This window comes from Culex quinquefasciatus, chromosome 3, assembly GCF_015732765.1.
Source record: "Culex quinquefasciatus strain JHB chromosome 3, VPISU_Cqui_1.0_pri_paternal, whole genome shotgun sequence".
NCBI classification, from domain to species: Eukaryota; Metazoa; Arthropoda; class Insecta; order Diptera; family Culicidae; genus Culex; species Culex quinquefasciatus.
This window is the reverse complement of record NC_051863.1, coordinates 14,548,100-14,570,415: the sequence shown is the minus strand read 5'-3', so window position 1 is coordinate 14,570,415 and position 22,316 is coordinate 14,548,100. Positions and strand designations below refer to the sequence as shown.

The 22,316-nt window shown below is 38.9% G+C and overlaps 1 protein-coding gene and 1 long non-coding RNA gene across 12 annotated transcripts in view; both read left to right on the top strand.

The window, feature by feature from the left end:
• Positions 1 to 17,673, top strand: part of LOC6053453 — a 324,644-nt gene extending 306,971 nt beyond the window's left edge. For 8 of the 11 annotated variants that reach the window (XM_038266404.1, XM_038266406.1, XM_038266396.1 and 5 more), the window contains 6 exons: positions 1,643 to 1,773; positions 1,849 to 2,093; positions 14,392 to 14,618; positions 14,674 to 14,977; positions 15,041 to 15,256; positions 15,455 to 17,673. In XM_038266404.1, the coding sequence (XP_038122332.1) occupies positions 1,643 to 1,773; positions 1,849 to 2,093; positions 14,392 to 14,618; positions 14,674 to 14,977; positions 15,041 to 15,256; positions 15,455 to 16,062 (1,731 nt within the window). In that variant the 3' untranslated portion in view covers positions 16,063 to 17,673. The remainder of the gene's footprint in view (positions 1 to 1,642; positions 1,774 to 1,848; positions 2,094 to 14,391; positions 14,619 to 14,673; positions 14,978 to 15,040; positions 15,257 to 15,454) is intronic. The other 3 variants (XM_038266407.1, XM_038266403.1, XM_038266401.1) reach the window with 1 other exon arrangement.
• A 694-nt stretch (positions 17,674 to 18,367) lies between these two features.
• Positions 18,368 to 22,225, top strand: LOC119770277. Its single transcript, XR_005278746.1, has 2 exons — positions 18,368 to 18,617; positions 20,679 to 22,225. It is a non-coding gene; the product is annotated as an uncharacterized LOC119770277 (long non-coding RNA).
• Positions 22,226 to 22,316: the final 91 nt, after the last annotated feature.

The following is a 22,316-nucleotide window of genomic DNA, read 5'->3' as shown; positions in this document are numbered from 1 at the left end:
ACCACATATTGGTAGAAGAAGTAAAAGTTTAGAGGAAAATAAAATTTGAAATTCATTGTATTTAGAAAATTTAAATTCAGTGAAATCTTTAATTGTTTGGCAATGATGCTTGTATTTTTTTTTTTTTTCAGGGATTAGGCCGATGCAAATATTTAAAAAAGTTTTTGTCCCTCGGCCCTGGCCAAAGTCAAGTAAAAAAATATAAAAATTCTAATAACAAGCCATAGTCTTCACATTTACATGAAAAAAGTGTTTTAAAATGCATTTTACACTAGTTCAGTCTTTTTGCAATCATTAGTTTTCAAAAAATCTAAGATCTGACAAAAACAAAAATTGTATCAAAAAAAAGATTTTGCATCGAAAATTTTCAAAAAATCTTAAGATTTTTTAATAAACCCAAACATGCTAAAAATGATTTTAAACGCAGAAGAATGTATTTTAATTTGATTTCAGCTGGTTGCACTTGAATTTTCATTGAAATTTGAAGTTAACTGTAAAAATATTTTTTTGCCCCCTGATTTTTCGAGCCAATTTTGAAGGGGGGGTGACAAAAACTTTTAAAAATATTTGTACCAGCCTTATTGTTAGAAAAAAAAAACATAAATAAACTAAAACTAAAAATTCCTAAAGGTTTTTTTTGCAATAAACCTACTGCTTCTGAAAAATTAGATCCATAAGATTGAGTACTCCTGTTTTAAAAGATCAAAACGACAACTTTCGAGCTATGGCTCAGCAAGGAAAAGCATTATTTGACAGTGTTGCCAGTTTTTTGATAAAATCTTGATTTTTTTAACTTTGAAATCATGTCCAAAACTAAATTTAAAGTCTGGGGAGGGAAAAGGTTTTCAGTACAAATTTTAAAAGTAAAAGACTGCTTCAAACATTATCAAGATATCATTGATTTCATATAAAGAATTGTGTAATATATACAAAAAATAATATCTTGAAAAAAAAATGCATTTCGGTAAACATGTTACATACCTATTTCATTTTTATTTTTTTATTTTAGAAAATAGTCTTCTTCGTACTTAGTTGATTAGAAATTAGGAGAAAATCCAAACAAACACAAACAAACAAACTTGTCTTGCATTTTCTCGGCTTGCTGTTTTTGCGTATTGGACATTTATGCGACCATGGGCATTATATTAACATGAAAAATAAAGCAGTTTGACTGGTAGCTATTTTTAAGAATGAACCATACAAATTTCGAAAACTTAAATAAGGCAAACAAAAATAAGGTTTTTTTGCGGTTACGGCTTCGATAAACTCCCTAGCAAAGAATGTTTGCGTCTCTTTGCTTAGAGTTACCGGCGGTGCACTCGTTGTAGAGTCTGCTCACCGATGACGATGACGCCGGCAGGACACGAAACGGAACGGGTTATTCCACAGGGGATGACCAACAAACCGACGAACCGACGTTGTTGTTGTGTAGCTCGTTAGTGAAATTAATACGTCCATGTTGTCCATGGGAGGGAGGAAGGACGGAGAGATGAACGTCGGTTGTAGTTTAGTTGATGAAATGACCAGTGCTAGTTTGAGGGAGGCGCCTGATGGTACGCCACGTGGTACAAGCTACCATGCGTCTCCTTTAACGCTGCTTCTTTCTTGTGTACAATAACTTTTTTCTTTTGTTTCGTTACAGGTTCGCGTGTCTGCCCGGATCAAGCGGAAACCGACCCGGTACGAGGTGTCGGTGGTGACGCGGGACGAAGTTGGTGCCTACAAACCGTACCTCTGGGAGCAATCGGTGTTTGAGAAGGGTCCGATGTTCAGGTGAGTTTTGTTGGGTTGTTTTGTTGTTTTAGACTGCTGGACCAAGAACTCTTTCACGCACTTGCGCAACTCCAGAGAATGGCTGCTGACGAAGATCGTGAACGGTGAGCGGGCGTCCTACTCGGCGCCCAAGTTCGCCCGGATGCAGGAACGCACCCGGTCCCAGATGCTCGAGGACATCGTGGCCAACCTGGCCAACCACGCCGAAACCGGACAGATCCCCAAACCATACCGAAGGGGTTCGTGGCGACCCATCGGTGAGGATCCTTGCATGTTACGAGTGACAGTTAGTTGCTGTATGCGACTGTATGTGGCGCATAGTATGTACTTCGCTCTAGAAACGCTCTACTCTACTCTCTCTCTGTCTGTCAATCTCTGCATTTGCATAAAAATTGTCAAAATGGTACACATTTGGCAACACTCTCCACAAAACAATGCACCAACACCACGCACCACGCACCACGTGGCAAACGAAAAAAGAAACTCTCGAGGAATATTCAGCCACCAAAAACAGTGCACCGCTTCAAGAAAGCTCTTTCTACACAGTAAAACCCCACTGGTTTGACGCTGCCTATAGAAAAAAAAGTGTCCAACCATCGAGGTTTTCTCTGTGTGTCTATTGTTCTATCCTTTTCCGAAGTCACGCTAAACAGTGAAACGTCTCGCAGCTTCTATCTGTTCTTGTCTCTCTCTCTCTCTTTAGGCTTTCTATTGTTTGCTTGTACCCCGTTTTTTCTTCTTCCCCACAACTTCCACACTCAAAAAAACAAAACAAAATTGAACAATGAACTTCTTGAAATTGGAACAATAAGAACTCCTAATGAGTCCCATTATGGGCAATCAAAAATGTTGTAACCGGATCTAAAATTGGCATTCTTGTATCTTTAAAACAAAAGTCTCTCTACTCTCCCTTTCTCTCTCTCTCTCAACAATAAAGTATAATTAGCACGATGTAGCATAGAAAAACACACACACAACTTTCGCATCCTCTATTCACAATTTGAGGTTTCGTTACCATTAAAAGGCAAAACCGACCAGAGTAAAAGGTTTGTTTATCAATTAGGTTGTCGTCGTCTGCTCCAGTTTTCGTCTCGTATCTTTCCTCCTCTAGCTTTTTTTTGCTGTAGAGAAAATTTCTTTCATCACCAGTTAAGGCAACACTTTTAGCAGTTTTTTTTTTGGTGTATTTTAGCTCCTTTTTTTCTCTGTTGAAAATTCCTCTTTCTGCATTTTGTTTTCTTAGCAGTATCAGAATGAAGTATTTCGAAACAAGTTAAATTTTAATTTGAAAATTTAATTCTAACATTACTCAATTTTATGAAAATAAAGAATTCTTCAAAATTTTTAAAATTTAATCAGATTTTTCAATTATAGAAAAATTAAAAAGTAATTTTAAAAGTTTGTAAAGTAAATTCAGATATTAATTCTTAAAAACCTACAAAAATCAAGATGCATCAAACATTCAAACGTGTTTTTTGCCTTCCTCACTGAGGAAAGGCTATAAAATCACTCGAAAATTGAACTTCCTAAATACACCTCTTAGATATACTTTCACGTATACAAATCGACTCAGTAGCAAATTCTGAGCAAATGTCTGTGGTGATTTGTGTAGACATGGTTTTCTCTCCACACCCACATCTCTAAACTCGCTGAATCGATTTTGGCCGGGTTTGCCTTTTTAGGACCGCTTTGTGGTCCCATAAGACCCTATTCAAAATAATTAAGATTAGTAATGAATTTTAATGTTATGCTAGAGAAAAGTTTTTTTTAACACAAAAAGGGTGAGTTTTTGCATAACCTCAAAAGGCCGGGTCCTTTTGTTTACGTGCGAGAGTCGCGCCAGATGTGAAACGCCCGGTTGCCACATTGCTTCAAATGAGAGTCTGTATGTTTCCTGGGAAAGTCTGTATCATGTTTATTTTTGTTATTATTAAGCTTATTTTTAGGATTAGGACAACTTAGTAGTTGAATTACATTGTAAATGTGAGGAAGGCACCAACCACCTAATGGTGGATTAAGAAACTTTTTTTTAATGTTTGAGAATTTTTCATTATTCAATTGGTTCATTCATTGACCATCACAGGGGATCCAAAAATCCAATTTCTTGTGTCACGTAATTAAAGAACGCTTCCTTAGCCCTTCCAAAATTAATGTCCTGATTGGAATTTTTTGAAATATGTTTTAAAAGCTGTAACTTTAAAAAAATATTAGGAGATTAGCATTGGGCCCATTGGACAAATTGTATTTATAAAAAAAATCTTCTTTTTAAATCTTTGCATAGCCATATCGTGGCAACAAAAGCCCGTATCAACTAATTTCAAAAAAGCATAATTTAAGAAATTTCCTAAACTTTTGGAAAATATTTTCAAAAATGGGCATAATGAGCACATGAAAGCATTTCAAAATTGAAAAACTGCATTTCGAGATTTTTTTACAATAAAGTTTGTAATTGTTCGCCACGCGGGTATGTTGCCGAAGAAAAACAGTCTGTTTAGCAGGTGTAGTAACAACCAGCTTTTAAGCTGTAATTTATATTTGTTGGTTAGCGGTATTAATTCATTGAAAACATTTCTTTCTTACATTCAGTGATCCTTCAGCTTTCTAAGACCGCGAGAACGAACTTGTCGGGTACACTTCCTTGACCAAAAGGTAATCCTGTTCCGACCATCAATAAATCTAGTTAATAATTATTCCAAAGGCTTCAAATTCAAGTTTCTATGGCTAATTGCAACTTACAACTTGAGTGGGCAACCCTAACCCTACAACGGATTACTTATCGTATCGCGACTATCGGTCGACGGGCCTCCGGGTGACGTAGGACGGTGGCTGGGAAATAAACTTCATTAGTAACGCAGTTCGACCTAACAACAGTTCTCGATTGTGGCCGGCCTGTACTCTGCCACCTCCTATGCTATCCCTGCTTACCCGTGTACGTGTGCAAATGTGATAATCAAGTAGGATATTAGGTTTGCACTAGTTGATCGCAAGGAGAACTAAAATTAATCGAATTGCGCACACGCGGAGTGCTTGTACTGAAGTCCTTTTCAATACACCAATGTCTACTTCTTCTCTTCAGAGCTGTTTATGCTGCGCTTCCGTGGACCCTCTTCTCCGGTGACAGTTCAGCGTGAGTTGGGGATCGTCTGGAGCACACGTTACGTTCTGCTTGGTTACAGCGGTTTGCAACAGTAATTATTATCATAACTTGGTCAAAGATTTTTTGCCCTTTCGGTAATTTACTGGTTCGATGGTTTTTTATGTCCCTTAAACAAACTTTTGCCGAAGATACAAAATCAGACTAAATCGATCGTAAATTTCCTTCAAAAGACACATTTTTTTTTATTTTTGCTTGCTATTTCTGCCAGGCCAGCTGCCAAATTTGTATGGAAAATGCTATGGACAAACTAATGATGAAAATAGCATCATTGGGAATAGGTAGGAACCCAAAAAGTTTCAGCATGTTTGAAAAAATACAATAATTAAAATTTTATAACGACTCAATTCAAATTTACGATAAATTATGAAAAAAATGAAAATATGACTAATGTGAATAACAAGCAATTGAACCTGAAATTAAATTTTAAAAAGGATTGTAAAACGCATTACACACCAAAACAGTTGTTTTTCAATCATTATTTAAAAATAGTAGTTTATGCCGGTTAGTGTTTGTATTCGGAAATCAATTTTTAGTGACAAGAAGTCCCGGGCAGACTGTAATAACTTAATTCATGCCATTTCAATAACAAATACTGTTAAAATAACAGAAAGTTATTATTATTATTATAGTTTATTATTGACACTTTACCATAATGTGAACAGAAAGTGTTATGGAATATTCTTGAAAAATCCATTTTTGCATAAGAGTTCAACAACAGTTTATGTTATCATATCAAAATTTGTTATCGGTCTGATATTGATTGAAAGCCAGAAAAACTTGGGAATAACATTTTTTTTTTATGGAAGAATACCTCCAACTGTTATTGGGATGATCGGATTAGTTGTTAAAATAACAAAAAATAACAAAAGTATTAGTCTGTTATTACAATAATCGATCGTAAATTTCCTTCAAAAGACACCCGGGCAGACGGTAATAACAAAATTCATGCCATTTCAATAATAAATGCTGTTAAAATAACAGAAAGTGTTATAAAATATTCTTAAAAAATCCATTTTTGCATAAGAGTTTAATAACAGTTTTTGCAATTCCGTCGTGAAACTATTTCCTTTTCCTGTCATTCTTGAATGGCTTTTCTGTACCAAAAATAACAGAATCGAATAGCAACACTTTTCAAAATAAATGCTGAAAAGTTCTACTTTTCAGCAATGGGTGCTGAAAAGTTGAACTTTTCAGCACTTGTTTCGAAAAGTAACACTTTTCAACATTTTTTTGATTCAAACGATTTATTGACAAAATACATGAAAATTTGACATAGAATTTCACTCAGTGTGTGTTTTTTGGAATTGCAAAAAATGTTGTATGGAACTCGTTACAAAACTTGATTTTTTCAGCACTATTCGTATTTATCCAACTCGGTGAACCTCGTTGGATAAATGTACGACTTGTGCTGGAAAAATCCTCTTTTTGCAACTTGTTGCATAAACTATTGTACGATCAGTTCCTAGCTGGACTCGGTCACTGGAAACAACCGGCGACTCAGTGACCGACGAAATAGAGCTTTATGACGTTTCGCGTACGCACACTAGCGCACCATTTGATTTTGCTTCCTGACAAAATTTAACCTCACTTTATTTTCGTGTACATACACGCAATACATACGCACGTAGATTACTCTATAGGCGGCGGGTCAGATGCGGGCATAAAAATGTCAAAATCTCTTCCCCCCTCACTTCGTCTCACCATCCAGCTGCAGCTTTGTTGACAAACAAACGGAGCACGCGGTCGCATGATGGCGGCATCGAGCCAGAATTAGGGGTGATCATGTGATTAAAAATGAAAGTTTTAACAAGAAAAATAATATTTTTCCGATCGAATAAAATAATTGCGAGCATGTTCAAACATTTATTCCTTATGTCGGAGAAGTGATGAAAAAGCAAAATTTTAATCCATAATTTTTCTATAAATTGAATTTTTTACTCCAACTGGGAACCCCTAGGTCTATCCACGACCGTTTCCAATGACCGTGAGAAGATGTCAGAAAATCCAACTACGAGCTAAATCCACAATACTATTATGTTATCAAACATGAAATGTTATTAGGTCAACATTTTCAAAAATCAAAAAACGTTATTACCAAGTTATTTCCGTCTGCTCGGGACAGAACAAGCCATTTTTCCTGAAATTCAAAGGATTGTAAAACGCATTTTACACCAGAACAGTTGTTTTTCAATGATAAGTTAAAAAAAGTTGTTTATGCAGCAAGTTGCAAAAAGAAGATTTTTTCAGGGTTGGATAAATACGGCGAGTGCTGAAAAAATCCAAGTTTTGCAACGAGTTGCTTACAACATTTTTTTTATTGAATTTTATTTCAAATATCCATGTGTTTAGTAAATTCACCGTTCAAGACAGAAAAAAAAATAGAAAAAAGGTAATTTTTCGATACTGGTATTGAAAGGTATAAATGACAGGCAACGGCGGGACTGCGAAAAAACTTTCTTTATGAAAAATTAATTCGAAATATTTTTAAACTACTTCAATCATGCATAAAATGTTTATTAATGCAGGAAAATCCGATTTAATTTTTTTAGATTTAATGGACATCAATTTCCATTGAAATATTATACATAGTTTTAAGAAGTTCAACTTTTCGTTACTATTTTGGAGTATGAAAATTATAACAAATAACATTCAAGCGTTAGAAAAAAACGTTTCACTGAACAAAAAAAAAACAATTCGAAGGATTATTTACAAAATGACAAACTAAATATTGTATTTAATTCGTTGCAATACTTTTTTTTCAGCACTCGTCGAATTTATCCAATTCACCGAACTTCGTGCTGAAAAAAACTTCTTTTTGCAACTTGTTGCATTCACTTTTATTTCACGCCGTAGATATCAGTTTTGAAAGTAAATCTTTTCGATACCGTTTTACAAGATTGCTGAAAAGCTTAGCTTACCGTTTTGTGGCTTAAAAAGGAAATAATTAGTTTGATGACACGCTATGGAATTGCAAAAACTTCTTCTTAATAATTTCTGGCATTTGAAATAAAACAAACATATTTCTCACACTGTTTTATTCATCTGCAAAACGATAGTCTTTTCATTTATTTTCATTTTACACTCACTAAGCTTCCACTGAGTCAAAGAGGGAAAAACCATTTCGTTTTCCATCTAGGTAGGGGAAATATACCCATTTTAATCACACTAAGCCGTTCGACCAATTCTCATCACTTTTGCCGTTTCTGCTATTACATCAACATTTTCAGATGTTTCAACAATGGGGAGTTGCTTGCTCACTTTTATTTGAGCTATTTATTACTTTGGAACAGTCAAAAACACTTTATATAAGCTGTAATTCATGATCAAAGTGCTGATAGGCCGATAATAGAAATAGGCTGAGAAAGGGTATAATTCCCCTACTAGGGGTACTGCCCCACCATCATCTTCAAACCCAACAACAAAACTCTGCGCCGTTCAGTGCCGGCCTCTTTCAGTGCAACAACACTTTTCCATGAATAATTGAGCCCAGGTCTGAAGTGTTGTGCCGCCGCCTTTCACAAACGTTTTCTCTTATTCCAACTCGCTTTCACCTCCTCATGCTCTCTATCTTTCGCTCTCTCTCTCTCTCTCACTTCATCTAGTGTGCATTATTCTCTGGCTTTTAGTGCCGATCTACGGCTACCGCTGCTGCTGTTGCTTTTGTTCTATTATTGTTCACACACACACACACACACACACACTTGCAAATACTACCATCTCTTTGGGTGAGTGCGCAAGGTCTCTTTCTCTCTCTCTCGCTCTATTGTTTTGTTATTAAAGTGTTTTATTTGCTTTGTTCGGGGCTTGAACTCGCGTCCGTTGCTTGCGTTTCTCCTAGTAGTAGTATCTCTCTCTCTCTTGCCGCGCCACAGCAGTCGTTTTAGCATACATTTGCAGCATTTTCGTGCCCAGCCAAGAAGAAGGACGACGACGACTGTTGAGATGAGGGGACGTTCAGAAGAGGAACGATATGTCTGTTGTTGTCGGAACAAATACACTTCACACAAGTTTTTTTGCTTTCTTTCATTGCTAAGAAACACACACACACACACACACACACATACACTCGTCACCTGCCGTTAAGATGCCACACTGGAGAGATTATGGTCCCTTGGAAATGGGTCACGCGCACCTGAGGGAGTGGAAACGTTGAATGCTGAAGTTTGAGCTTCAACGGCGATTTGAGCATTTTTCCCAGAATTAATATATGGCACCTCAAACGTTTCAAAACTCACAATCATCTTTTTATGCTCAAGCTCAAATTTGGTTAATCTCAAAAAAAAATCTAGGATCTTGATTTTCACCTACTTACATTTTACATTGAGCTTATTTTTTTACTGAAGTTTTGACCCTGGAAATTTTACATTGGTTTTCTGACGTCATGATTCGGATTACCGAACGCTTCAAAACCCGGACACCTCATCTTGTTTTGACATTTTTTTGCGTTTATGTTTGCATTATAATTTTCAAAACTGTGTTATTTGATGAATTCATTACCTTTTGCTTCAAATTTGCTTGGACGCTGTAGTTAATGCCAAACATATAAAAATAAAAGTATGAGTTTACCAAAAACAATGAAACATTTCACTGAAATATTTCATAAGCGTCCAAAGCACCGGAAAGCCTAACCCGAAATTTATGGTTCTGATTTCCTTAAATTCAATCATTTTTTATACAAAATATCGAATGCATTAATGTTAACAGCTTATTTCAGACCTAAATAATGCCATTCACAAAAATTTCAGTCCAAATTTGTGCACGGAATTCTAATCAAGTGTCCGAATTTCGAATCAGCTTTTATCAGTGTCCGGGATTTGAAGCACAACAAGTCATTTTAATTTTAATTTTCTGATGCATGTTTTTTGTTAAAACTGACATATCTTTGATACTATTCTAAACTCGGGATCCTTGCTTGTTTTGATGGTATCAACAACTCAACCAAATCTGAGCTTGATCAGGAAGTGATGAATTCAACTTTGCACCCTTAATTATGGTTTTATTTTAATGGCAAAAACTTGAAAGAATGAAAGAACAATGAAAAGCATCATCCCTAAATAATAATCAGTAGATTTATTTGTACACATTGAGATCAATTGAAAGTTTGGATTTATTTTCACAATTTGAAATATTTCAAATTTCCGAGATTTTTTTTTTTAAATTTTAAATCAGACCAACAGTTACCAAGATAGTTAAATGAAAAATTAAAGAATATTTTAATATTTTATTATTTAATTTTTTTTCTTAAAATTTATTCACTTGGAGGCTGATTCTCAGTTTTCAGATGCAAAAAGTTAAAAATTTGTAGAATATTTTTCCTGTTTTTAAATATGAGTTTGAAATCCAGAAATTATTTTTTTAAATGTCCTATAAACATTTGAGACACAGTACCACGGACGTCCGTGACAGTACCTTATTGAACTTTAAAAAAAAAACTCTAAAAAAAGAAAAAAACACATAAATATTAGATATTTGGTCTAAAAACATCAATTGTTGATTCTTTTTTTTTCAAATGCTTCCAAAACAATTTGGGTGTCAAGCCCCATTTTTCAGTTTTGTTTTTCAAAATGAAAAGCAAAAAAGCTGTAATTTTGTATCAGTTTTTTCACAAATTTTCGTTTGTTTGACACTCTTGCCTTTAATTTTTCAAGTTATTTTTTAATTTATTTTTTGTCTGGCTGAATTTTTTTGAGTACTTTTCGCAACCTATCCGTCATGGGTTTCCTATGCAGATAGGACCTTTTGAAAATTTAATCTAGATTTCAAGTTATTTTTTTTTTGTCTTGCTGAAATTTTTTGAGTACTTTTCTTATGCCCTAAGAAGTCAATTTGCATCATCAGTTTGTGCACTTGAAAATTTCACAAGAGTACTTTATTAATGCTAATTTAAATTCAACTGGAATCATTTTTTTAACCCTATTCATATTTGTTTCGAAAAATCTATTTAAAAAAATATTTTCTTTTAATTTTCTTAAATAATTGCATTTTATATCCCCTTACAAATATCAAATAATTAAATCAATAAAAATATATTTTCTCAAACTTAACAAAAAAAAATCTACATCCATAACTGCAACTTTGCTGGTTGATGTCGAAAAAAAAAATCTTCAAAAGATACATATTTTTTCATTTTCACAATAAACTGATTATGGTTTCTTTGAGCATACGGAAGGCATCCAAACAAATTTGTACAAATAACAAAATGCCAGAATCGGATGGCGATCTTCTTTGTTCTTTTGAGACTCGTACAACTGTTCCTTACATGAAATTATTAACCGGATTTTAAATTAGACATGCAAAAAAAAATGCAACAATATCACAAGTATATAAAATTTTGCGAGAATAACAAAATATCTTAAACATTCTAAAAAAAGTCTTATTTAAAAAATCAAAATATTATTACGAGGCAGAATTTATTTAAAATAGAAAAAAAATCAAGTTTGAATTTTCTAATTTCTGGCAAAGAAGAGATAATCCCTGCCAAAATTTTCTACTTTTTTCTATTCTAAAGTTTCTAAGTTGTATTATTAAACCTACAATTTTGGTGGAATTCTTTGAAACATTTCATCGGTAAGGTGAATCATGTCATGCCCGTGAAGAGTTTGATATTAGCGCGATTTGTGCGATGGAATGTTTTGATAAAAATCACCAAAATTGTAAGTTTAACAACACGGCTCAAATGTTGAATATGAGAAAATGTTTTTTTTTTTTTTCTGTCAGTCTTGACAGTATAGTTTGGTTCAATTATTAAATCTCGACTTTTTGTATAAGATCCTAAATAACGTCATGATTCGAATTCCCGGACACTTCATCTTGTTTTATCAATTATGTGGATATAAGTTCGCATAATTATTGTCTAAACTGTGTTATTTGATGAATTTTAACATCAACTTTCATTTCAAGTATGTTTGGACGCTGTGGCCAATGCTAAAACAATTAAATTAAATTAAATCATTTGAATACCAAAACTGTGAAACATTTCTGCTGAAATATTTCATTGGAGTCCGAAGCACCGGGAAGGCAAAGCAGAAATTTTTGGTTCTGATTTCCTTAAATTCTAGCAATTAGTTATACAAAATATCTATTGTTTTGATGTTAACATCTTATTTGAAACCTAAACAATGCCATTCACTAAAATTTCGGCCCGAATTTGTGAGATTCATAAGTAAAATCGAGTGTCCGGAATTCGAATCAAAAGTGTCCGGATTTCGAATCAGCTTTTATCAGTGTCCGGGATTCGAAGCACAACAAGTCATTTTAATTTTAAAATTCTGATGAAAAATTGTTAGAAAAGACACATTTTGCATGCATTTTCTTGAAACTGACTGTTTATACTACATCCTGATGATGTTTCTACATTTCCAACTTACTACATGATTTTTTGCCAGCTATAACAAAAATGATATGCTACTAAGTGTCCGGATTTCGAATCATGACGTTATTAGCGCGATTTGTGCGATGAAATGTTTTGAAAAAAATCACCAAAATTGTGTGTTTAACAACACGGCTCAAATGTTCAAAATGAGAAAAGAGATTTTTTTCTGTCAGTTTTGACAGTACAGTTTGGTTCAATTATTAAATCTCGACTTTTTGTATTCAGATTTTTAAGCGAAAATGGCGTTCGAATGATGAATGCCCGAAATGTCAAAATTACGCAGAGGTACCAACAATACGAAAAAAGTGTGCCATGTATGACAGCCACATTTTATTTTCTAATGTTGGTGCTACTGCGCGATTTTGACATTTGGGACGTTCACCATTCGAACGCCATCTTCGCTTCATAACCTGGATAAGATCCTAGTTGTATTGTTAAACATACCATTTTAGTAGCTTTTTTGGAAATAGTTCATCGCACAAATTCAATGACATATGTCAGGCTGACGTTTGGCGAAAAAGTGTCAATCGCCGCCAAACTGTTCACCGACATGACATAAGAAAACTTACCGATGAAACAATTTCAAAAGAAAATCCACCATCATTGTCGGTTTAACAATGAGGCTCCATTGACATGTTTCACTCGCCCTTACAAACCTTACACTAAAAATCAGAAGTATCCCTCAAAAGGGTACTTTCAATCCTCAAAAAGGATACTTTCTATCCTTTTTTAAAGTTCAGCCGGCGTCACCCTTAAAAGGGTATGTCAAATTCAGTACATTTTCAATACCCTTTTAAAGGGTGACGACGGGTGAACTTGAAAAAGGATACTTTTTACTTTGAGTGTAGAGTTTTATTGTTAATTTGAATTGCATTGCTAATTTGGTTTTGGTTAACCGCGGTGGATTTTCTTGAAATAATTCGAACTGTCAAAAATCCACCAAAGCGTCTACCGGTGGATACTTTTCTACCACAGTTTTTTATGTGATCAATAGAGTTATCTACGTGCGCATGTATTGCGTGTACGTACACAAAAAAGTGAGGTTAAATTTTGTACCGGCCAGCAAAACAAAGGGTGTGCTAGTGTGTGTGAGATCGGAGGGCTTTTGTTAATTTGATTTGGTTAACCGCGGTGGATTTTCTTGAAATAATTCGAACTGTCAAAAATCTACCAAAGCATCTACCACAATGATCGCACAAAAATCTGTGGTAGAAAAGTATCCACCGGTAGATGCTTTGGTGGATTTTTGACAGTTCGAATTATTTCAAGAAAATCCACCGCGGTTAACCAAATCAAATTAACAAAAGCCCTCGGGCTTAGATAGCTCTATGTGGTAGATGCTTTGGTGGATTTTTGACAGTTCGAATTATTTCAAGAAAATCCACCGCGGTTAACCAAAATCAAATCAGCAATGCAATACAACAATAACAATAATAACAATAACAATAACAATACAACTCAGAAGAAGCGGTACACTCAAAGTAAAAAGTATCCTTTTTCAAGTTCACCCGTCGTCACCCTTTAAAAGGGTATCGAAAATGTACTGATTTTGACGTACCCTTTTAAAAAGGTGACGCCGGGTGAACTTAAAAAAGGATAGAAAGTATCCTTTTTGAGGATTGAAAGTACCCTTTTGAGGGATACTTCTGATTTTGAGTGTAGATTCTTTTGAAATATTTCTTTGGCGTCGAACTATCAAACATTGTTCGCGGTAAACACTTTTCTACCAAAGTTTTTTTTGACTGATATTTGTGGTAGATGCTTTGGTTGATTTTTGACAGTTCGATGCGAACGAAATATTTCAAAAAAATCTACCACGAATCTACCGAAATCTGTTAAACAATATGATTATTAATGATCAACCAAACGTTTATAATTGAGATAAAAAAAAACTTTTGTTTCATGAAAACACCAGAATCGTCACGAATAATATCGAATAAGAGTTACCTAAAAAAAACAAAACACGACATACCGTCCGCCCCATCCGCCATGAATGTCCCCTCGTCCCGATGGTCCAAGTTGGCAAATTCCCACATTCTAACCTCTGTTTACTTGAATTTTCTCACTCCCACCAACAATCCCCGCACAGGACACATGAGGCCTTCTTCACCGCTGCTAGACTCGGTTAGAGATCAGTTCGAGGACTACGATCAATTAGCGAAAGATTTTACCCGCGTATTTTTAAACTCGGAACCGTCGTGTCTTCAGAACGCCCAGCTGTTCGACGTGGTGTTCCTGGTGGGCCAGCAGTCGAAGCAGCGGGCCCGCTTCATCGGCGTCCGGGCCATCCTGGGCGTGCGGAGTCGGGTCTTTCAGGTTGGTTTGCTTCGGTGAAATATTTCAAATGAATACGAACATGACTTCTTCTCAGGAAATGCTGTACGGCATCCAGACCGGCTTCGGATCGCCCCAGGTGCCGGTGGCGGAGCTGCTGGCCCGGCCCGCCCCCACGCTGCTCTCGCCGCAGAACCAGCGGCCCAAGAGTAGCAACTTCCTGCAGGTGCCGGACATCGAATCGCCCCGGCCCAAGAGCGTTCCGTCGTCACCGATGGTGAAGCGGGCTTTTTCCCGCCTGGGAACGATAACGGCCGGCTGGGGACGGTCGATCCGGAAGCAGCAATCCCAACTGAACGCAGAGGACAAGAAGAAGTGGGCCTCGTCGCAGGACTGTTCAGGTATTTTGTTTAGAAAAGCGATTTTTGGGACCTGGATCATAAATGCAATTCTTCATTTTGCAGACAAGGACGGCAAGGAGAGCAGTTCCAAGAGCAAGGCGAACGCCGGCCAGCTGGCCGTTCCGAGACTGTCGGTGTGCGCCGACGCCCAGAAGGTGGACCGGGCGAAGCTCGCCCAGACCGAGTTTACGATCATCGAGTTCGACCCGGAAACGTTCCGGGTGCTGCTGGACTACCTGCACACCGGCAGTTGCCCGCTGACCTGCATCTCGATTCCGGGTGAGGGGAACTTTGTAGATTCGTGAAATATTTCATGAGCTCCAAGCCGTATTGTTAAACTGATAACTTTGATTTTTTGTGATTTTTTCTTGGAACATTTCATTTGTTAGTTTTTAATTTATTTGGTGAAATATTTCAAGTGATTAACGAAAAATTACACACTAAATCTTAAAAACTCAAACTATCCCCCTTCGACAGGTCTGATCTGCGCCGCCGAGCACTACGACCTGCCGGAGCTGCTGCAGGCCTGCTTCCACCACGCCAAGCAGTTCCTCCGGATAGACGTGGTCTGTCCGATGCTGACCGCGCTCGAGAACTACTACTGGCGGTACACGTCGGCGTCCGAGCTGGTCAACATGATACTGGCGTTCGTGGAGACCCGGGCGTACGCCCTCTTCCAGACGGCGGACTTTCTGACGCTCAGCGAGAGCATGGTACAGATGATGATGTGCCGGAACCTGGAGATTCCGGAGGTGCGCAAGTTCGAGGCGATGCTGGCGTGGGCCAAGCACAAGGTAAAATCGAAAGCCTCGGCCAAGACGGACGCCAAGGTGGAGTTCCGGTGTACGATGGAGCGGTTGGCGCGCGATCTCAAGCTGCACCGGATCTCGCCGCAGGAGCTCATCAAGATCGTGCTCCCGTCCAAGGCGATCAAGAACGAGCGCATCCTGGAGACGCTGATGTACCAGGCCAACAGTGGCATGTACCGCATCCAGGACAGCTACCTGGAGGCGTGCCAGCAGAGGCTCCAAAAGCAGGACTCCCGCTACAGCGAGTGGGGCGAAAGCTTCGACTGCGGCTTATAGGACGAGGATCAGCTGTAGTGAAGCAGCTGATCCTCAACCTACTCCTCCTCCGGCAGCAGCGGTAGCCCCAAATTCACACCCAACAAACCGAGACGATCCGACGAACAAAGACGACGACGACGACGACGACGACAACCTTGTTGTTATGTGTTTACCATGTGTTCTAGACAGATTCTATTGTAGAGAGGCGGTGGAAGGCAAGGTGAATTGTTGTTCCTTTCCGTTAGATGTGTACGGCGGAGCTGGTCCGCAACCTGTTATCGCAAATCGTGTGGCAAATCAAGTGTTTTGGATGAGACCCATCCTGTTCAGTAGTTTACGGTAGTCGACAAAACCTAGCTGCGCTGTTGCGTTCATCAATCTTTTCTGTTTCACGCTGCTACCTTGTGTTTTAAAGAGAAAGATATATACATTATACATATTTGCGCCAATACGAGTTAAGATGCAATGAGGCAAATTCTGTTCCTCATCCGGTGGATATTTTCGTTGAGCGATGGAAGCAGAACAAAACAAACAAAAACAAAAGGAGAAACGTATAACAAAACAAACTTTCTGCATGGCTGTTGATTATATTGTAATAAACTAATACTAGCGAGTAAGTATCTGAGATGGTGCGGGGTAACCGTAGCATTCACAACCGTCGCCACGTTCGAATAAGAATCATTCTAGACGTACCTTCATCATTCAATAGCCAATCATGCGATCGTGTTTTGGCGCTGAGGACAAGTCGGTGGGATGGGAACAAAATCATGAAAAAAAATGTCTGTTACTAAGCTAACAAAACATTGTATTTCTTTCAACATATTTTTCCAGCTTTTGAAACATTTCACCCATCATTCACCATTAGCTGATGCACGAAGTGATTTGTTTACTTTTTTTTCGACTCTCCCCGTAAACGTCAAACCATACCAAAGTGGCGGTTGTATTGTTAAACCTACAATTTTGGGTGGATTTTTTTGTAAAACTTTTCATCGGTAAGTTTTCTCAAGTCAGGTCAGTGAAAAGTTTGGCGGGGATTGACACTTTTTCGCCAAACGTCAGCCTGACATGTGCCGTTAAATTTGTGTTTCCAGAAAATCCACCAAAGTCGTCAGCTTAACAGATACATCTCCAGAAAAAGATCCAGCAAAAAATTGAATTGATTTCACGTTTGCTGAGGGTTGTCCATTTTCTATATCTTCAACATGTGGTGCACGCACATTTAAAATTTTAATTTTTCATCAAAACCGCATTTAGGCGAGGGAGATGTCACTTCCGCGCAAGGATCTGACACGCATGCATTTCCTGAAGTCTCTGCCAGAGGCGCTGTCAATATTGTTTACGCGTGGTTTTCGAAAAGGTCGTATAAAATAAATACATAAATTTTGTTCCCAAATTATTTTTTGCCAGATTTGTTTTTATCTTTTCTGTAAATTTGCGAGATTTTTCACATTTTACATTTATTAGATCAATAAAACAATGTTCTACTTGACGATACAATACTACCAAACTCACTAAACTAAACTAAAAATCATAATATTATCAGTTAGCTTGAAAAAAAAAATTAGTTTGATTCTTGCTGACCGTTTTGGTTTTGAATGAATTTCAGTCAAACAATGAATGAATTTCAGTCAAAAAAAATTTAAGCTAGCTGTCACTGAACACCACAGTGCTGATATGCCAACATTAGGTGCTTGACGGAATTAAATGCAGTTCCCCTAGTTGTCCCATGAGATTAAATATATATATGTTTGGGTATCAAAATTTTTGTAATTGAAAGACGCAACTTTTGGTACCATAACATCTATAGGTCATCGCTGAAATTTTAAAGTTATCGCAGTTTTAGTGGAAAAAGTTGATTTTTTGCCGATTTCGTCATTTTTCCGTTTTTGCGCGTGGCGCGTCGAAAAACGCAGTTTTTTTTTCAAAAAATCATATCTCCAAAACGTACGGTTCGACATCGCCAATTTTTTGATATGTTATGTGAAATTTTCCGAGGAATCCGATAAAAATATTTTCAGACATAGGCTCTTTGGTCCAGACACGGTCAAAACGCCATTTTAAGTTTTCATACGACTTTTTCAATAGTTAAACTAGATTTTTGGAACTTTTTACTATTTTTCCCAAATAGCCAAACTCATCACCTTTCTTTTGCATCTAAGACAGCTAAAATCGGATGAAATGGCGCGGAGATATGATTTTTAGAAAAAAAGTGGTTTTTGCGAAAAATGACGAAAATTGCCATTTTTCGAACCACCCTAGCACGATGTAGGTCACCCTAATGGCCAAACAAAAAAATACGGGTCTAATTATTTTGGCCAAGGAACCCCCAGAAAAATTTTAAGCCCGATCGGAGAACTTTTTTTTTGGTTTAGGCTCTTTTCAAATGGAATTGCTGTATATATATAACTTATATTAAGCTTAAAAAAGTTTTTTTATTTATGTTCGACGCGCATACGACATTTTCGAAAGCAACGCGCTTAAAACTTGGTTCGATCTTGGGTAGATTTTGACTTCACTCGCTTTATATGTGGATGACAGTCGTGACGCGTTGACCGTGATGAGCAGAGTGGCAGGTTGGTCGGATTTGTTCCGGAGAAAAACGCGTAGTTTAACAAAACTAAACTGGAGGACTTTATTGAACCGCGTGCTTTTGTAACGGATGACGCAACACATTTGTTGTTGTTGTTTTGCAGCTCTGACAGCTGCGCGTGAGGTCGACAGGGGGTTCGGCCGACTAGGTCGACTCGATGACGACTACAGGGTTGTTCATCTCAACACCCCCGCTCAATCCTGGGAGTCGCCATGTCCCGCGCGATGCCACCGGATCACAATGATCAGCCCCCGCTGAATCAGCACACCCACGACATCCGCCTGCTCCAGGCCGATTACCTTCTTGACCTCGATGATCTTCCTTCGGTCTTCCTTCGCAGCAGGTCTCACCGGCTCCTTGCCCGTGTCCTGCTCCACTCGCTCGTCGATGCCTCGCTCGCATCTTCTCTGTTCTCAACTTCTCCTTGATCTTCGTTGCTGCAGGGACGCAGACTTCCAAAAACGTTTCTGCCGCTCCGCCATCCGGCTTCCGCGCAGAACCAGCAGTCTTCTTCCTCGATACGTCAGGCTGCTCCTCGATTTCCGACAACGCAACAGGGGCGAAGTCAGCTGCACTCAAGGCGAAGCCCGTGTACGCCTTCTTGTCCTGCTTCGGTTCTCGCTTGCTTCGACCTCGTTGTGGTTTGGTTTTCTCCGCTTCGTCACTTCCGCCCTCGCAGCATCCCTCCGGATCTTCGGGCACGCGACCTGGTCCACGTTCGTGTAGAACCAGCAGGTACAGCCTCCCCGACTGCTTTCCGATCGCCACAGTTCTCTCCTCCTGCTTGATGCTCACTGTTCCCGAACTGAACACCACCTTCAGTCCGCGCTCGTCCAGTTTCCGAACCGACAACATGTTCGCGCTGGCTTCCGGGGTGTACAGAACGTCCTTCAGCGCGATCGGGATCGTCTTTCCGTCCACGGCTGAGGTCAGACGGATCACGCCACGATGCTCAGCAACGATCGACTTCCCCTTCTTCGCCACGGCGATTGTCACCGGGTTCTTCAGCGGCACGAGCTCCTCGAACAACTCACGATCCTTGGCGATGTGTTCCGATGAACCAGAGTCCACGATCCAGCTCACCTCCCGCAGCTCCGGAAGCTTCTCCATGCCGACGAAGCACACCTCGTCGTCACTCGACCCGTAGCGTGCGCTCGCTTTCGTCTCGTCGGACTTCTTCTCCGGACAGTCTGCAGCTTTATGGCCCTCTTTTCCGCAAACAAAACACTTGAACGCCTTCTTCTTTTTCTGCTGTTGCGACTTCAGCGCACTCGTTCCCGAGAAAGCCGCTTCCCCCGTCTTCACACCAACCGATTCGCTGGAGTTCTTCCTCGTCTCCTCGTCGAGCAAACGGCACTTGACGAATTCCAGCGATAAATCTCGCTCCGGAACCGTCTGAATGCTCGTCACCACCATCTCGAACCTCGGATTCACCGTCAACAGCAGATGACAGATGACGTCGAGTTCATCGATGGTCGCTCCAGTAGACTTCAACTCACGAATGATCCGGTCAAACTTCGTGAAGTGCTCCCGTAGAGTGTCGCCCCCCTGGCGCAGCAGAATCAGCTCCTGCTTCAGGTGCAAACGTTTCGCCAAACTTTGCCGCTCGTACATCGCAGCCAGGGCCAGCCAAATCTCCCTCGGCGTCGACTTGTCCTGGACCTGCTCGACGTGGTCGTCATCCAGCCGCGAAAGCAGAAACGACCGGCACCGTTTCTCCTTCTTCTTCCTCTTCTCCAACGCCTTCAACTTTACCTCCTTCTGCGCCGTTGAGTCCTCCTCCTTCACCTTCAGCTCCTCCACTTCCGCCGCCTCCTGCTGGATGCATTCTTCCAGCTCGTGCTCGTCCAGCACGGCCAGCATCCGGCATTTCCACGACCGGTAGTTCGAGCCAACGAAGAGTGGCACCCCCGCAACAACGCCGTTGGTCTCCATCCTCAATCCGTTCCACCAACTTCCAAACTTCACTCACTAAAACGCCGCGAAAAACAACTTTTCGGCACTCGCGCAACCTGGGCTCATAACCTGATGAGCAGAGTGGCAGGTTGGTCGGATTTGTTCCGGAGAAAAACGCGTAGTTTAACAAAACTAAACTGGAGGACTTTATTGAACCGCGTGCTTTTGTAACGGATGACGCAACACATTTGTTGTTGTTGTTTTGCAGCTCTGACAGCTGCGCGTGAGGTCGACAGGGGGTTCGGCCGACTAGGTCGACTCGATGACGACTACAGGGTTGTTCATCTCAACAGACCGAGCGTTAAAGATTCCTTTTCAAACCTTTTCAGCGTTAACTTTCTCCTTTCCGCTTTATCTTGCTTTAATGCGCGTTAACCGTGTTAACTTGCTTTTTGGTTTACCTTGTTTTGCGTTCACACATCAAACTGCACGATTTTTTGACAGCTTGAACTGTTTAGAGCAACTTAGGGGAAATTTTCGTATGTTTGGCAGTGCTGACTATTTAGTAAAGTTTTAGTAAATTTTCATCAACTTAAATTTCAGTAACCGATTTAGCAACTTAGATATTACTGAATTTTCAGTTAAATCAAGCAAAACATTGTAATAGGGCCGAAGCCAAAGTGTAAACAAAGGACCTACCCTGCTCACGTCAGTTGATGTTTACATTAGAAACAAGCAGGATAGACTCTTTGTTTACACTTCGGTTTCGGCCTTATTACAATGTTAGATGATTTACTGTAATTTCAGTAAAATGGTTGTCAAAATGACTGAAATTTCAGCAAAAGAAACGTCATTATATTTTGCTGAAAATTCAGTAATTTCTTGTGTCAGTTTGACAGATCATTTGCTTAAGATTTAGCTATCGTTGTAGATATTTAGGTGTCAAACCATCGGAGTTGGAGTGTACATTCAAAAAACTGTCTCACGACTGACTTTAAAAATTTGTTCAACTTCCATTTTGACAGTTCGTTTAAGAAGATTTTGCTCCAATCTCACCGAACAAATCTACAGCGCAGAACATCCACACAACGATACACACAAACAAATATGCCAAGGTTTCTGCTCTCTTTCATAACTTGCATCCGTGAAAATCGAACCACAAACACACACACAAACTAGCACGAACACAACTCACTCACTCATGCATGACTGGTCACACCATCCGAGGCCAAAGCGTATAGGAATGTGCGAACAAAAAAAAAATCGCAACCAAAATGGAACTGAAACTTTTTTATGTGAATTTTGTCAACAAGAAAACCTGGACACAAAAACAAAACAACTCACACAGTGTAGGCCCCGGTTATCGGCAGCCGAGAACCAAAATTTAACCAGTCAAGTTTGGATCGCAAAAAAAGGGGGGAAACAAAGTGGAAATTCTTACTCAACAATAATGCCGAATGTTATGTATAGAAAAAGGTGTTCCCAAAATGCAGAGTAAAACCAAAAAAAAAGCATAACAATAAAGCAAACGGATGCTAACACTGGATGTCGATGTATATTGTAAATACGGAAGCGAAAACAGAAGAAATGGAAGAAAGTATATATGGTAATTATTAGATGTTTATATATTGAAGAGCATAAGTGGATGAATATACATATATATATTGAACAAAAAAAAAAGGTTGGTGGATGAAACAGTCTTGCGTTTATTATTTATTTAGAGCTTAAAAGAAAGAATCGACGCCGCCACTGTCGATTCCCACCTCTGTTTAGCGATCGCGGCGGC